Here is a 19503-nt window from a genome sequence, read left to right on the forward strand (position 1 = left end):
GAAGTAATAAATAGCTTCTAATGAAGCCATAAATAGCTTATAATGAAGCCATAAATAGCTTCTAATGATGTAATAAATAGCTTATAATGATGTAATAAATAGCTTATAATAATATAATAATACCTTGTAATGATGTAATAAATAGCTTATTATGGTGTAATAGCTTCTTATGATGTGATAAATAGCTTCTAATGATGTAATAAATAGCTTCTAATGATGTAATAGCTTCTAAAGATGTAAAAAATAGTTTATAATGAAGTAATAAATAGCTTATAATGAAGTAATAAATAGCTTATAATAAAGTAATAAATTGCTTCTAATGATGTAATAAATAGCTTCTAATGATGTAATAAATAGTTTATAATGAAGTAATAAATAGCTTATAATGAAGTAATAAATTGCTTCTAATGATGTAATAAATAGCTTATAATGATGTAATAAATAGCTTATAATAATGCAATAAATAGCTTATAATGAAGTAATAAATAGTTTATAATGATGTAATAAATAGCTTATAATGAAGTAATACATTGCTTCTATTGATGTAATAAATAGTTTATAATGATGAAATAAATAGCTTAAAATTATGTAATAAATAGCTTCGAATGAAGTAATAAATAGCTTCTAATGATGTAATAAATATCTCATAATGATGTAATAGCTTATAATGATGTAATAAATAGCTTATAATGACGTAATAAATTGCTTCTAATGATGTAATAAATAGCTTCTAATGATGTAATAAATAGTTTATAATGAAGTAATAAATAGCTTCTAATGATGTAATAAATAGCTTCTAATGATTTAATAAATAGCTTCTAATGATGTAATAAATAGCTTCTAATTATGTAATAAATAGTTTATAAAGAAGTAATAAATAGCTTCTAATGATGTAATAAATAGCTTCTAATGATGTAATAAATAGTTTATAATGAAGTAATAAATAGCTTATAATGAAGTAATAAATTGCTTCTAATGATGTAATAAATAGCTTCTAATGATGTAATAAATAGTTTATAATGAAGAAATAAAGAGCTTATAATGAAGTAATAAATAGCTTATAATGATGTAATAAATAGCTTATAATGATGTAATAAATAGCTTATAATGAAGTAATAAATTGCTTATAATGATGTAATAAATAGCTTATAATGATGTAATAAATAGTTTATAATGAAGTAATAAATAGCTTCTAATGATGTAATAAATAGCTTCTAATGATTTAATAAATAGTTTATAATGAAGTAATAAATAGCTTCTAATGATGTAATAAATAGCTTCTAATGATGTAATAAATAGCTTCTAATGATGTAATAAATAGTTTATAATGATGTAATAAATAGCTTCTAATGATGTAATAAATAGCTTCTAATGATGTAATAAATAGCTTCTAATGGAGTAATAAATAGCTTATAGTGAAATAATAAATAGCTTATAATTATGTAATAAATAGCTTATAACGAAGTAATAAATAGCTTCTAATGAAGTAATAAATAGCTTCTAATGAAGCCATAAATAGCTTCTAATGATGTAATAAATAGTTTATAATGAAGTAATAAATAGCTTATAATGATGTAATAAATAGTTTATAATAATATAATACCTTGTAATGATGTAATAAATAGCTTATTATGATGTAATAGCTTCTTATGATGTGATAAATAGCTTCTAATGATGTAATAAATAGCTTATAATGAAGTAATAAATAGTTTCTAATTAAGTAATAAATAGCTTGTAATGATGTAATAAATAGCTTATAATAAATCAATAAATATCTTCTAATGAAGTAATAAATAGCTTATAATGATGTAATAAATAGCTTATAATGACGTAATAAATAGCTTATAATTAAGTAATACATTGCTTCTATTGATGTAATAAATAGTTTATAATGATGAAATAAATAGCTTAAAATTATGTAATAAATAGCTTCTAATGAAGTAGTAAATATCTTCTAATGATGTAATAAATATCTTATAATGATGTAATAATACCTTATAATGATATAATAAATAGCTTATTATGATGTAATAGCTTATAATGATGTAATAAATAGCTTATAATGGAGTAATAAATAGCTTATAATGATGTAATAAATAGCTTAGAGTGCAGTAATAAATAGCTTATAATAAAGTAATAAATAGCTTATAATGAAGTAATAAATTGCTTCTAATGAAGTAATAAATAACTTTTGACGTATTAAATAGCTTCTAATGATGTAATAAATAGCTTCTAATTATGTAATAAATAGTTTATTATGACATAATAAATAGCTTATAATACAGTAATAAATAGCTTCTAATGATTTAATAAATAGTTTATAACAAATTAATGAATAGCTTATAAAATAAAATACTAAAGTAATAAATAGCTTCTGAGATATATTAGTTACACACAGCTGATAACCGACTTGTAGATTGATCATCAGACTCACTTCTAGACTGGTGGTATATGCACTTGCTCTGAAATAGTTACATACAGCTAATAACCGACTCACTTCTAGACTAATGTTATATACACTTGCTCTGGAATAGTTACATACAGTTAATAACTGACTCACTTCTAGACTAATGTTATATATACTTGCTCTGGAATATTTACATACGGTTAATAACTGACTCACTTCTAGACTAATGTTATATACACTTGCTCTGGAATTGTTACACACAATTGATAACTGACTCACTTCTAGACTGATGTTATATACACTTGCTCTGGAATAGTTACACACAGCTGATAACTGACTCACTTCTAGACTAATGTTATATACACTTGCTCTGGAATCGTTACACACAACTGATAACTGACTCACTTCAAGACTTGTGTTATATACACTTGCTCTGGAATAGATACACAGCTGATAACTGACTCACTTCTAGACTGTTGTTATATGCACTTGCTCTGGAATAGTTACACAGCTGATAACTGACTCACTTCTAGACTGATGTTATATATACTTGCTCTGGAATAGTTACACACAGGTAATAACTGACTCACTTCTAGACTGATGTTACATATACTTGCTCTGAAATAGTTACACACAGCTTATAACTGACTCACTACTAGACTGATGTTATATAGACTTGCTCTGGAATAGTTACACACAGCTGATAACTGACTCACTTCTAGACTGATGTTATATGCACTTGCTCTGGAATAGTTACACACAGCTGATACCTGACTCACTTCTAAACTGATGTTATATATACTTGCTCTGGAATAGTTACACAGCTGATAACTGACTCACTTCTAGACTGATGTTATATATACTTGCTCTGGAATAGTTACACAGCTGATAACTGACTCACTTCTAGACTGATGTTATATATACTTGCTCTGGAATAGTTACACAGCTGATAACTGACTCACTTCTAGACTGATGTTATATATACTTGCTCTGAAATAGTTACACACAGCTGATAACTGACTCACTTCTAGACTAATGTTATATATACTTGCTCTGGAATAGTTACACAGCTGATAACTGACTCACTTCTAGACTGATGTTATATACACTTGCTCTGGAATCGTTACACAGCTGATAACTGACTCACTTCTAGACTGTTATATACACTTGCTCTGGAATAGTTACACACAGGTAATAACTGACTCACTTCTAGACTGATGTTACATATACTTGCTCTGAAATAGTTACACACAGCTGATAACTGACTCACTACTAGACTGATGTTATATAGACTTGCTCTGGAATAGTTACACACAGCTGATAACTGACTCACTTCTAGACTGATGTTATATGCACTTGCTCTGGAATAGTTACACACAGCTGATACCTGACTCACTTCTAAACTGATGTTATATATACTTGCTCTGGAATAGTTACACAGCTGATAACTGACTCACTTCTAGACTGATGTTATATATACTTGCTCAGGAATAGTTACACAGCTGATAACTAACTCACTTCTAGACTGATGTTATATATACTTGCTCTGGAATAGTTACACAGCTGATAACTGACTCACTTCTAGACTGATGTTATATATACTTGCTCTGAAATAGTTACACACAGCTGATAACTGACTCACTTCTAGACTAATGTTATATATACTTTCTCTGGAATAGTTACACAGCTGATAACTGACTCACTTCTAGACTGATGTTATATATACTTGCTCTGAAATAGTTACACACAGCTGATAACTGACTCACTACTAGACTGATGTTATATACACTTACTCTGGAATAGTTACACACAGCTGATAACTGACTCACTACTAGACTGATGATCTATACACTTGCTCTGGAATAGTTACACACAGCTGATAACTGACTCACTTCTAGACTAATGTTATATGCACTTGTACAGAAATAAACATAGAGATGCACTCAACTAAGCTTAGAACTGAAGCTGGAAATACTTCCTTGCTTAGCCCCTCCTTACTCCCAGGGTACAAACTCTTTCTGCACACTATGCCTTTCACAAAAGTAAAATGTCCTGTAGCATATCAGTCTGACCGTGCCAAATGACAGTCCAGCACCGAAATACCAGGCAAATCTCCTGTAGCATATCAGTCTGACCCTGCTAAATGACAGTCCAGCACCGCAATACCAGGCAAATCTCCTGTAGCATATCAGTCTGACCCTGCCAAATGACAGTCCAGCGCCGCAATACCAAGCAAATCTCCTGTAGCATATCAGTCTGACCCTGCCAAATGACAGTCCAGCACCGAAATACCAGGCAAATCTCCTGTAGAATATCAGTCTGACCCTGCTAAATGACAGTCCAGCACCGCAATACCAGGCAAATCTCCTGTAGCATATCAGTCTGACCCTGCTAAATGACAGTCCAGCACTGAAATACCAGGCAAATCTCCTGTAGCATATCAGTCTGACCCTGCTAAATGACAGTCCAGCACTGAAATACCAGGCAAATCTCCTGTAGCACATCAGTCTGACCCTGCCAAATGACAGTCCAGCGCCGCAATACCAGGCAAATCTCCTCTAGCATATCAGTCTGACCCTGCCAAATGACAGTCCAGCGCCGAAATACCAGGCAAATCTCCTGTAGCATATCAGTCTGACCCTGCTAAATGACAGTCCAGCACCGAAATACCAGGCAAATCTCCTGTAGCATATCAGTCTGACCCTGCCAAATGACAGTCCAACACCCAAATACCAGGCAAATCTCCTGTAGCATATCAGTCTGACCCTGCCAAATGACAGTCCAGCACCGAAATACCAGGCAAATCTCCTGTAGCATATCAGTCTGACCCTGCTAAATGACAGTCCAGCGCCGCAATACCAGGCAAATCTCGTGTAGCATTTCAGTCTGACCCTGATAAATGACAGTCCAGCACTGAAATACCAGGCAAATCTCCAGTAGCACATCAGTCTGACCCTGCTAAATGACAGTCCAGCACCGAAATACCAGCAAATCTCCTGTAGCATATCAGTCTGACCCTGCCAAATGACAGTCCAGCGCCGAAATACCAGCAAATCTCCTGTAGCATATCAGTCTGACCCTGCTAAATGACAGTCCAGCGCCGCAATACCAAGCAAATCTCCTGTAGCACATCAGTCTGACCCTGCTAAATGACAGTCCAGCACTGAAATACCAGGCAAATCTCCTGTAGCATATCAGTCTGACCCTGCCAAATAACAGTCCAGCACCGAAATACCAGGCAAATCTCCTGTAGCATATCAGTCTGACCCTGCTAAATGACAGTCCAGCACTGAAATACCAGGCAAATCTCCTGTAGCATATCAGTCTGACCCTGCTAAATGACAGTCCAGCACTGAAATACCAGGCAAATCTCCTGTAGCACATCAGTCTGACCCTGCCAAATGACAGTCCAGTGCCGCAATACCAGGCAAATCTCCTCTAGCATATCAGTCTGACCCTGCCAAATGACAGTCCAGCACCGAAATACCAGGCAAATCTCCTGTAGCATATCAGTCTGACCCTGCTAAATGACAGTCCAGCGCCGCAATACCAGGCAAATCTCCTGTAGCATATCAGTCTGACCCTGCTAAATGACAGTCCAGCGCCGCAATACCAGGCAAATCTCCTGTAGCATTTCAGTCTGACCCTGATAAATGACAGTCCAGCACTGAAATACCAGGCAAATTTCCAGTAGCACATCAGTCTGACCCTGCTAAATGACAGTCCAGCACCGAAATACCAGCAAATCTCCTGTAGCATATCAGTCTGACCCTGCCAAATGACAGTCCAGCGCCGAAATACCAGCAAATCTCCTGTAGCATATCAGTCTGACCCTGCTAAATGACAGTCCAGCCCGCAATACCAAGCAAATCTCCTGTAGCACATCAGTCTGACCCTGCTAAATGACAGTCCAGCACTGAAATACCAGGCAAATCTCCTGTAGCATATCAGTCTGACCCTGCCAAATAACAGTCCAGCACCGAAATACCAGGCAAATCTCCTGTAGCATATCAGTCTGACCCTGCTAAATGACAGTCCAGCACTGAAATACCAGGCAAATCTCCTGTAGCATATCAGTCTGACCCTGCTAAATGACAGTCCAGCACTGAAATACCAGGCAAATCTCCTGTAGCACATCAGTCTGACCCTGCCAAATGACAGTCCAGCGCCGCAATACCAGGCAAATCTCGTCTAGCATATCAGTCTGACCCTGCCAAATGACAGTCCAGCACCGAAATACCAGGCAAATCTCCTGTAGCATATCAGTCTGACCCTGCTAAATGACAGTCCAGCACCGAAATACCAGGCAAATCTCCTGTAGCATATCAGTCTGACCCTGCCAAATGACAGTCCAACACCCAAATACCAGGCAAATCTCCTGTAGCATATCAGTCTGACCCTGCCAAATGACAGTCCAGCACCGAAATACCAGGCAAATCTCCTGTAGCATATCAGTCTGACCCTGCTAAATGACAGTCCAGCGCCGCAATACCAGGCAAATCTCCTGTAGCATATCAGTCTGACCCTGCTAAATGACAGTCCAGCGCCGCAATACCAGGCAAATCTCCTGTAGCATTTCAGTCTGACCCTGCCAAATGACAGTCCAGCACTGAAATACCAGGCAAATCTCCAGTAGCACATCAGTCTGACCCTGCTAAATGACAGTCCAGCACCGAAATACCAGCAAATCTCCTGTAGCATATCAGTCTGACCCTGCCAAATGACAGTCCAGCGCCGAAATACCAGCAAATCTCCTGTAGCATATCAGTCTGACCCTGCTAAATGACAGTCCAGCGCCGCAATACCAAGCAAATCTCCTGTAGCATATCAGTCTGACCCTGCTAAATGACAGTCCAGCGCTGAAATACCAGGCAAATCTCCTGTAGCATATCAGTCTGACCCTGCTAAATGACAGTCCAGTACCGAAATACCAGGCAAATCTCCTGTAGCATATCAGTCTGACCCTGCTAAATGACAGTCCAGCACCGAAATACCAGGCAAATCTCCTGTAGCACATCAGTCTGACCCTGCTAAATGACAGTCCAGCGCCGCAATACCAGGCAAATCTCCTGTAGCATATCAGTCTGACCCTGCCAAATGACAGTCCAGCGCTGCAATACCAGGCAAATCTCCTGTAGCATATCAGTCTGACCCTGCCAAATGACAGTCCAGCGCCGCAATACCAGGCAAATCTCCTGTAGCATATCAGTCTGACCCTGCCAAATGACAGTCCAGCACCGAAATACCAGGCAAATCTCCTGTAGCATATCAGTCTGACCCTGCTAAATGACAGTCCAGCACTGAAATACCAGGCAAATCTCCTGTAGCATATCAGTCTGATCCTGCCAAATGACAGTCCAGCGCCGCAATACCAGGCAAATCTCCTTTGAACAAGGGAAAACAAACAAACCCCAGACATACGTTTTGGCCTCTCTGGGCCTCCTCAGTGAGGTGCAGTTGCATCCCTCTAAGGAGATTTGCCTGGTATTTCGGTGCTGGACTGTCATTTGGCAGGGTCAGACTGATATGCTACAGGAGATTTGCCTGGTATTTCAGTGCTGGACTGTCATTTAGCAGGGTCAGACTGATGTGCTACAGGAGATTTGCCTGGTATTTCGGTGCTGGACTGTCATTTGGCAGGGTCAGACTGATATGCTACAGGAGATTTGCTTGGTATTGCGGTGCTGGACTGTCATTTAGCAGGGTCAGACTGTTATGCTACAGGAGATTTTACCTTTGTGAAAGGCATAGTGTGCAGAAAGAGTTTGTACCCTGGGAGTAAGGAGGGGCTAAGCAAGGAAGTATTTCCAGCTTCAGTTCTAAGCCTAGTTGAGTGCATCTCTATGTTTATTTCTGTATTTATGCAAATTCTCTTAGGTCACCCTAAGAGCAAAAGGGGCAACCAGACGTGGCCTCCTTGCACACATGCCTTAGAGGGATGCAACTGCACCTCACTGACGAGGGCCATAAAGGCCGAAACGTACGTCTGGGGGTTTGGTTGTTTTCCCTTGTTCAAAGGAGATTTGCCTGGTATTTCGGTGCTGGACTGTCATTTGGCAGGGTCAGACTGATATGCTACAGGTGATTTTACCTTTGTGAAAGGCATAGGCCTCTAGTTATCAAGTCGTCAACCGCAAATACGCTGGAATTCCGCAGCATATTTGTGGCGAGGCTGTTTCGCCTTAGTTATCAAGCCCTACTGCCTGGCAAAAGTAGAATCTAGTGACGTAAGCTTCGATCCGCCGGACTCAGTCCGACACAGATCGATGCTTACGTCACTCCAGATTTTCCGAACGCAAGTTCGGCACAATCTGACTACTTTTAGTAGTTATCAAACACTAGCAGGTATGCTCACCACTATTCCGGCCCAGCGTACCTGGATTTCAATCCGCTGGAGGCGGCGGATCCCATAGGAATCAATGGGAGTCTGACCATAGCGAAAGCTCAAGTTCGCTGCTGCCCAATATCCCATTGATTCCTATGGGAAACGTCTGCACCTAACACCCTAACATGTACCCTGAGTCTAAACACCCCTAATCTGTCCCCCCCTACACCGCCGCAACTAAATAAAGTTATTCCCCCCTAAATTGCCGCTCCTGGACCCCGCCACAACTATAATAAATATGTTAACCCCTAAACCGCCGCTCCCGGACCCCGCCTCCACCTACATAATACCTATTAACCCCTATCCTGCACTGTTAATTTCGTCGACTAAAACTAGACTAAACTGACTATAAAACTAAAGAAATTCTAATGACTAAAATACGACTAAAACTAAAATGGCATTTTAGTCAAAAGACTATGACTAAAACTAAATCAAAATTACATTTTAGTCAAAAGACTATGACTAAAACTAAATCAAAATTTGCTGACAAAAACATTTTATGCAAGGTGTTATAATCAATCCATATCCAATTACTGCTCTTTTGTAAAATTTACGAAACTTCATTTTATTAAATTTTAAGAAAAATAAAGACATGTTATATATCACAACAGTTAAATATGTTAAATCTGTATTGCATGTTCAAACCTTAATAAATATTATAAATATTTATATTAAACCTTAATAAAAACAGTTTAATAAACCTTTACTCCAGGAGTATATAAAGTTTGGAAGTTCTAGAGCAGTGCTAATATCGTTGCCGAAATTTTTTCGAATCTGTGAACAATCAATTGATTCTTCCTATAGAAATAAGCATAACCTATGAACATGGGTTTAAGTTATGCTGTGCCTGTGCTAGCTGCAGAAACTTTTTGTTGTGTTGAGTTACTTGATACTTTTTTAAATTATTAACAGAGAACTGTTAAAGTTTTTATATTGTTTAAATAATGCATTACACTTTAACTACACCCCTTAGATTTTAGTAGACTAGTCGACTAAATCTATTGGAAAGATACTGGAGATTCAGTCGACTAAAATACGACTAAAACTAAAACAATTTAGATGACTAAAATACGACTAAAACTAAAATGGCATTTTAGTCAAAAGACTAAAACTAAGACTACATTGAAACTTGCCGTCAAAATTAACACTGCTATCCTGCCCCCCTATACCGCTGCTACCTATAATAAATTTATTAACCCCTATCCTGCCCCCCCATACCGTACTTACCTGCCTTCACCAGCCCCAATACGCTCGCCTAAGCTCGCCTCACATCGCTGCCGCGGACCTGAATACGCTTGCCAAAGTTATCCGGAGCCCCCCCGCAATTAAATAAAGTTATTACCCCCTAAACCGCCGCTCCTAGACCCCGCCGCAACTATAATAAATATATTAACCCCTAAACCGCCGCTCCCGGACCCCACCGCAACTATAATAAATATGTTAACCCCTAAACCGCCGCTCCCGGACCCCGCGGCCACCTACATAATACCTATTAACCCCTATCCTGCCCCCCCATACCGCCGCCACCTATAATACATTTATTAACCCCTATCCTGCCCCCCCTTACACCACCGCCACTATAATAAAATTATTAACCCCTAAACCTAAGTCTAACACTAACCCTAACACCCCCCTAACTTAAATATTAATGAAACAAATCTAAATAATATTACTCTTATTAACTAAATTATTCCTATTTAAAACTAAATACCGATAAAATAAACCCTAATATAGCTACAATATAACTAATAATTACATTGTAACTATTATAGAATTTATTTTTATTTTACAGGCAACTTTGTATTTATTTTAACTAGGTACAATAGTTATTAAATAGTTATTAGCTATTTAATAACTACCTAGCTAAAAGAAATACAAAATTACCTGTAAAATAAATCCTAACCTAAGTTACAATTAAACCTAACACTACACTATCATTAAATTAATTAAATAAATTGGCTACCAATACCTACAATTAAATACAATTAAATAAACTAAACTAAATTACAAAAAAACCCCCACTAAATTACAGAAAATAAAAAATATTACAAGAATTTTAAACTAATTACACCTAATCTAAGCCCCCTAATAAAATAAATAAAAAAATAAAATAATAATAAAAGTCCCTACCCTATTCTACATTACAAAGTAATCAGCTCTTTTACCAGCCCTTAACCCCTTAATGACCACAGCACTTTTCCATTTTCTGTCCGTTTGGGACCAAGGCTATTTTTACATTTTTGCGGTGTTTGTGTTTAGCTGTAATTTTCCTCTTACTCCTTTACTGTACCCACACATATTATATACCGTTTTTCTCGCCATTAAATGGACTTTCTAAAGATACCATTATTTTCATCATATCTTATAATTTACTATAAAAAAAATTATAAAATATGAGGAAAAATTGAAAAAAAAAACACTTTTTCTAACTTTGACCCCCAAAATCTGTTACATTTCTACAACCACCAAAAAACACCCATGCTAAATAGTTTCTAAATTTTGTCCTGAGTTTAGAAATACCCAATGTTTACATGTTCTTTACTTTTTTTGCAAGTTATAGGGCCATAAATACAAGTAGCACTTTGCTATTTCCAAACCATTTTTTTTTCAAAATTAGCGCTAGTTACATTAGAACACTAATATCTTTCAGGAATACCTGAATATCCCTTGACATGTATATATTTTTTTTTAGTAGACAACCCAAAGTATTGATCTAGGCCCATTTTGGTATATTTCATGCCACCATTTCACCGCCAAATGCTATCAAATAAAAAAAATCGTTCACTTTTACACAAACTTTAGGTTTCTCACTGAAATTATTTACAAACAGCTTGTTCAATTATGGCACAAATGGTTGTAAATTCTTCTCTGGGATCCCCTTTGTTCAGAAATAGCAGACTTATATGGCTTTGGTGTTGCTTTTTGGTAATTAGAATGCCACTAAATGCCACTGCGCACCACATGTGCATTATACCCAGCAGTGAAGGGGTTAATTAGGGAGCATGTAGGGAGCTTTTTGGGGTAATTTTAGCTTTAGTTTAGTGTAGTAGACAACCCCAAGTATTGATCTAGGCCCATTTTGGTATATTTCATGCCACCATTTCACCGCCAAATGCGATCAAATTAAAAAAAAAACGTAAAATGTTTCACAATTTTAGGTTTCTCACTGAAATCATTTACAAACAGCTTGTGCAGTTATGGCACAAATGGTTGTAAATGCTTCTCTGGTATCCCCTTTGTTCAGAAATAGCAGACATATATGGCTTTGGCGTTGCTTTTTGGTATTTAGAAGGCCGCTAAATGCCGCTGCGCATCACACGTGTATTATGGCTAGCATTGAAGGGGTTAATTAGGTAGCTTGCAGGGTTAATATTAGATTTAGTGTAGAGCTCAGCCTCCCACCTGAAACATCAGACCCCCTGATCCCTCCCAAACAGCTCTCTTCCCTCCCCCACCCCACAATTGTCCCCGCCATCTTAAGTACTGGCAGAAAGTCTGCCAGTACTAAAATAAAAGCTATATATATATATTTTTTTTTTTAAAAAAGCATATTTACATATGCTGCTGTGTACGATCCCCCCTTAGCCCCCAACCTCACTGATCCCCCCCCAAACAGCTCTATAACCCTCCCACTCTAACTTGATAGGCGCCATCTTGGGTACTGGCAGCTGTCTGCCAGTACCCAGTTTAGAAGAAAAAATGTTTTTATTTTTGTAAGCATTTCTGTAGTGTAGCTTCCCCCCACACAAAACCAACCCCCCACCCCTCCGCGATCTCTTTTTGTGCTTTTGCACAAACAAGATTAGGCCAATTATTACTTAAAATTTTTTCCGTAGTGTAGCGGTTCCCACCCGCTCCCACCCGCTCCCACCCCGTGCACGCGCCCGCCCGCCACCCTCCGTGCACGCGCGCGCGTCCGTGCGCGCCCCCGGCGGTGCCGCCCCCGATCCCACCCCCCGTGACTTAACACAGCACACCGATGGCCGCCCACCCGCCTCCCAAGTCGGCTGCCACCCACCAACGATACCGGCCATCGATGTCCGGTGCAGAGAGGGCCACAGAGTGGCTCTCTCTGCATCGGATGGCCATGTAAGGTTATTGCAGGATGCCTCCATATCGAGGCATCACTGCAATAACCGGAAAGCAGCTGGAAGCGAGCAGGATCGCTTCCAGCTGCTTTCCACACCGAGGACGTGGAGGGTACGTTCTCAGGCGTTAACTGCCTTTTTTTTGAGGACGTACCCTGCACGTCCTCGGTCATTAAGGGGTTAAAATGGCTTTTTGCGGGGCATGACCCAAAGTAATCAGCTCTTTTGCCTGTAAAAAAAAAATACAACCCCCCCAACATTAAAACCCACATAACCCCTACTCTAACCCACCCAAACCCCCCTTAAATAAACCTAACACTACCCCCCTGAAGATCTCCCTACCTTGAGTCGTCTTCACCCAGCCGGGCCAAAGTCTTCATCCGATGGGGCAGAAGAGGACATCCAGACCGGCAGAAGTCTTCATCCTATCCGGGCAGAAGAGGACATCCAGACTGGCAGAAGTCTTCATCCTATCCGGGCAGAAGAGGATATCCGGACCGGCAGACATCTTCATCCAAGCGGCATCTTCTATCTTCATCCATCCGATGAGGAGCGGCTCCATCTTCAAGATCTCCGGCGCGGAACATCCTTCCTGCACGACGACTACTCGACGAATGGCTGGTCCTTTAAATGACGTCATCCAAGATGGCGTCCCTCGAATTCCGATTGGCTGATAGGATTCTATCAGCCAATCGGAATTAAGGTAGGAAAAATCTTATTGGCTGATGCTATCAGCCAATCAGATTGAAGTTCAATCCGATTGGCTGATCCAATCAGCCAATCATCAGCCAATCGGATTTTAACTACCTTCTGCCGGTCTGGATGTCCTCTTCTGCCCCATAGGATGAAGACTTCGGCCCGGCTGGGTGAAGACGACTCAAGGTAGGGAGATCTTCAGGGGGGTAGTGTTAGGTTTATTTAAGGGGGGGTTTGGGTGGGTTAGACTAGGGGTATGTGGGTGGTGGGTTTTAATGTTGGGGGGGTTGTATTTTTTTTTACAGGCAAAAGAGCTGATTACTTTGGGGCGTGCCCCGCAAAAATCCCTTTTAATGGCTGGTAAAAGAGCTGATTACTTTGTAATGTAGAATAGGGTAGGGACTTTTATTATTTTTTTTTATTATTATTTTATTAGGGGGCTTTGATTAGGTGTAATTAGTTTAAAATTCTTGTAATATTTTTTTTATTTTCTGTAATTTAGTGGGGGTTTTTTTTGTACTTTAGCTTAGTTTATTTAATTGCATTTATTTGTAGGTATTGGTAGCTAATTTATTTAATTAATTTAATGATAGTGTAGTGTTAGGTTTAATTGTAACTTAGGTTAGGATTTATTTTACAGGTAATTTTGTATTTCTTTTAGCTAGGTAGTTATTAAATAATTAATAACTATTTAATAACTATTGTACCTAGTTAAAATAAATACAAAGTTGCCTGTAAAATAAAAATAAACCCTAAGCTAGCTACAATGTAACTATTAGTTATATTGTAGCTATCTTAGGGTTAATTTTACAGGTAAGTATTTAGTTTTAAATAGGATTAATTTAGTTAATAAGAGTAATATTATTTAGATTTATTTAATTAATATTTAAGTTAGGGGGGTGTTAGGGTTAGTGTTAGACTTAGGTTTAGGGTTTAATAACTTTATTATAGTGGCAGCGGTGTAGGGGGGCAGGATAGGGGTTAATAAATTTATTATAGGTGGCGGCGGTATGGGGGGGCAGGATAGGGGTTAATAGGTATTATGTAGGTGGCCGCGGGGGTTCGGGAGCGGCGGTTTAGGGGTTAACATATTTATTATAGTTGCGGTGGGGTCCGGGAGCGGCGGTTTAGGGGTTAATATATTTATTATAGTTGCAGCGCGGTCTAGGACCGGCAGTTTAGGGGGTAGTAACTATATTTAATTGCGGGGGGCTCCGGATAACTTTGGCGAGCGTATTCAGGTCCGCGGCAGCGATGTGAGGCAAGCTTAGGCGAGCGTATTGGGGCTGGCAAAGGCAGGTAAGTAGGGAGCTTCATAACTAGAGGCCATAGTGTGCAGAAAGAGTTTGTACCCTGGGAGTAAGGAGGGGCTAAGCAAGGAAGTATTTCCAGCTTCAGTTCTAAGCCTAGTTGAGTGCATCTCTATGTTTATTTCTGTATTTATGCACTTGCTCTGGAATAGTTACACACAGCTGATAACTGACTCACTTCTAGACTGATGTTATATGCACTTGCTCTGGAATAGTTACACACAGCTGATAACTGACTCACTACTAGACTTATGTTATATACACTCGCTCAGGAATAGTTACACACAGCTGATAACTGACTCACTTCTAGACTGATGTTATATGCACTTGCTCTGGAATAGTTACACACAGCTGATAACTGACTCACTACTAGACTGATGTTATATAGACTTGCTCTGGAATAGTTACACACAGCTGATAACTGACTCACTACTAGACTGATGTTATATACACTCGCTCAGGAATAGTTACACACAGGTAATAACTGACTCACTTCTAGACTGATGTTATACACACTTGCTCTGGAATAGTTACACACAGCTGATAACTGACTCACTACTAGACTGATGTTATATACACTTGCTCTGGAATCGTTACACACAACTGATAACTGACTCACTTCTAGACTAATGTTATATACACTTGCTCTGGAATAGTTACACACAGCTGATAACTGACTCACTTCTAGACTGATGTTATATGCACTTGCTCTGGAATAGTTACACACAGCTGATAACTGACTCACTACTAGACTTATGTTATATACACTTGCTCTGGAATAGTTACACACAGCTGATAACTGACTCACTACTAGACTTATGTTATATACACTCGCTCAGGAATAGTTACACACAGCTGATAACTGACTCACTACTAGACTGATGTTATATACACTCGCTCAGGAATAGTTACACACAGGTAATAACTGACTCACTTCTAGACTGATGTTATACACACTTGCTCTGGAATAGTTACACACAGCTGATAACTGACTCACTACTAGACTGATGTTATATACACTTGCTCTGGAATCGTTACACACAACTGATAACTGACTCACTTCTAGACTAATGTTATATACACTTGCTCTGGAATAGTTACACACAGCTGATAACTGACTCACTACTAGACTGATTTTATATACACTCGCTCAGGAATAGTTACACACAGCTGATAACTGACTCACTTCTAGACTGATGTTATATGCACTTGCTCTGGAATAGTTACACACAGCTGATAACTGACTCACTACTAGACTAATGTTATATACACTTGCTCTGGAATAGTTACACACAGCTGATAACTGACTCACTACTAGACTGATGTTATATAGACTTGCTCTGGAATAGTTACACACAGCTGATAACTGACTCACTACTAGACTGATGTTATATACACTTGCTCTGGAATAGTTACACACAGGTAATAACTGACTCACTACTAGACTGATGTTATACACACTTGCTCTGGAAAAGTTACACACAGCTGATAACTGACTCACTACTAGACTGATGTTATACAGACTTGCTCTGGAATAGTTGCACACAGCTGATAACTGACTCACTACTAGACTGATGTTATATACACTTGCTCTGGAATAGTTACACACAGCTGATAACTGACTCACTTCTAGACTAATGTTATATACACTTGCTCTGGAATAGTTACACACAGCTGATAACTGATTCACTACTAGACTGATGTTATATACACTTGCTCTGGAATAGTTACACAGCTGATAACTGACTCACTACTAGACTGATGTTATATACACTTGCTCTGGAATAGTTACACACAGCTGATAACTGATTCACTACTAGACTGATATTATATACACTTTCTCTGGAATAGTTACACACAGCTGATAACTGACTCACTACTAGACTGATGTTATATACACTTGCTCTGGAATAGTTACACACAGCTGATAACTGACTCACTACTAGACTGATGTTATATAGACTTGCTCTGGAATAGTTACACACAGCTGATAACTGACTCACTTCTAGACTGATGTTATATACACTTGCTCTGGAATAGTTACACACAGCTGATAACTGGCTCACTACTAGACTGATGTTATATACACTTGCTCTGGAATAGTTACACACAGGTAATAACTGACTCACTTCTAGACTGATGTTATATACACTTGCTCTGGAATAGTTACACACAGCTGATAACTGACTCACTACTAGACTGATGTTATATAGACTTGCTCTGGAATAGTTACACACAGCTGATAACTGACTCACTTCTAGACTGATGTTATATACACTTGCTCTGGAATAGTTACACACAGGTAATAACTGACTCACTTCTAGACTGATGTTATATACACTTGCTCTGGAATAGTTACACACAGGTAATAACTGACTCACTTCTAGACTGATGTTATATAAACTTGCTCTGCAATAGATACACACAGCTGATAACTGACTCACTTCTAGACTGATGTTATATATACTTGCTCTGGAATAGTTACACACAGCTGATAACTGACTCACTACTAGACTGATGTTATATACACTTGCTCTGGAATAGTTACACAGCTGATAACTGACTCACTACTAGACTGATGTTATGTACACTTGCTCTGGAATAGTTACACACAGCTGATAACTGACTCACTACTAGACTGATGTTATACACACTCGCTTAGGAATAGTTACAGCTGATAACTGACTCACTTCTAGACTGATGTTATATATACTTGCTCTGGAATAGTTACACACAGCTGATAACTGACTCACTACTAGACTGATGTTATATACACTTGTTTTGGAATAGTTACACAGCTGATAACTGACTCACTTCTAGACTGATGTTATATACACTTGCTCTGGAATAGTTACACACAGCTGATAACTGACTCACTACTAGACTGATGTTATATATATTTGCTCTGGAATAGTTACACACAGGTAATAACTGACTCACTTCTAGACTGATGTTATATACACTTGCTCTGGAATAGTTACACACAGCTGATAACTGACTCACTTCTAGACTAATGTTATATACACTTGCTCTGGAATCGTTACACACAACTGATAACTGACTCATTTCAAGACTTGTGTTATGTACACTTGCTCTGAAATAGTTACACACAGCTGATAACTGACTCACTACTAGACTGATGTTATATACTCTTGCTCTGGAATAGTTACTCACAGCTAATAACTCACTTCTAGACTGATCCTCAGACTCACTTCCAGACTGATCCTCAGTCTCACTTCTAGACTGATTGTCAGGCTCACTTCTAGACTGATCCTCAGACTCACTTCTAGACTGATCCTCAGACTCACTTCTAGACTGATCCTCAGACTCACTTCTAGAATGATCCTCAGACTCACTTCTAGACTGATCCTCAGACTCACTTCTAGACTGATCCTCAGACTCACTACTAGACTGATGTTATATACTCTTGCTCTGGAATAGTTACTCACAGCTAATAACTCACTTCTAGACTGATCCTCAGACTCACTTCTAGACTGATCCTCAGACTCACTTCTAGAATGATCCTCAGACTCACTTCTAGACTGATTCTCAGACTCACTTCTAGACTGATCCTCAGACTCACTTCTAGAATGATCCTCAGACTCACTTCTAGACTGATCCTCAGACTCACTTCTAGACTGATCCTCAGACTCACTTCTAGACTGATTCTCAGACTCACTTCTAGACTGATTCTCAGACTCACTTCTAGACTGATCCTCAGACTCACTTCTAGACTGATCCTCAGACTCACTTCTAGACTGATTCTCAGACTCACTTCTAGACTGATCGTCAGTCTCACTTCTAGACTGATTGTCAGACTCACTTCTAGACTGATTCTCAGACTCACTTCTAGACTGATCGTCAGTCTCACTTCTAGACTGATTCTCAGACTCACTTCTAGACTGATTCTCAGACTCACTTCTAGACTGATCCTCAGACTCACTTCTAGACTGATTGTCAGACTCACTTCTAGACTGATCCTCAGACTCACTTCCAGACTGATCCTCAGTCTCACTTCTAGACTGATTGTCAGACTCACTTCTAGACTGATCCTCAGACTCACTTATAGACTGATCATCAGACTCACTTCTAGACTGATTCTCAGACTCACTTCTAGACTGATCGTCAGTCTCACTTCTAGACTAATGTTATACACACTTGCTCTGATCACAGGTGCTGGTGTTGCCTTTCACAGGCTGCAAACAGAAAACTTCCTCTCCCTGGGCTCAGGTTAAGGTTACACTCACCAGCAGAATTAATATGCAGCCATGACGCAGCCAGCTCTGTGCTTGTACCTGGCATCGCTGCTGCCAGCACCCCATACTCGTGTGCTTGCTGACAGCCCGAGCTGGATCATTGCTTTACATGGTGCTGGGAGGTGGCTCCTGCTGAAGCAATCATTAGCTAACACTGCTGCCAGGCACAGCTGCCCTCCTCCCCTCTGTGCTGCTCACTTCCAATCCCCAGATATATATAAGCCTCAAACACGGCTCAACATTTCCCACTGCACTGGATGGGGGAATCAGCATGTGTATTGCATTAAAGGGATGTCCTAGTGCAAAAGGACTTGTTCAAATGTGTTACAGCATGTGATTTTTACACAAATAGGTGAAACAC

At 39.0% G+C, this 19503-nt stretch overlaps 1 protein-coding gene across 1 annotated transcript in view; it reads right to left on the reverse strand.

Moving 5' to 3' along the window:
- The window catches only part of LOC128642591 (protein CutA homolog), a 177559-nt gene extending 158301 nt beyond the window's left edge, over positions 1-19258 (reverse strand). The window contains exon 1 of the mRNA XM_053695360.1: positions 19134-19258. Within this exon, the coding sequence (XP_053551335.1) occupies positions 19134-19208 (75 nt within the window). The 5' untranslated portion in view covers positions 19209-19258. The remainder of the gene's footprint in view (positions 1-19133) is intronic.
- Between the last annotated feature and the right edge of the window lie 245 nt (positions 19259-19503).

Source organism: Bombina bombina, chromosome 12, assembly GCF_027579735.1.
Source record: "Bombina bombina isolate aBomBom1 chromosome 12, aBomBom1.pri, whole genome shotgun sequence".
In the NCBI taxonomy this organism is placed as follows: domain Eukaryota; kingdom Metazoa; phylum Chordata; class Amphibia; order Anura; family Bombinatoridae; genus Bombina; species Bombina bombina.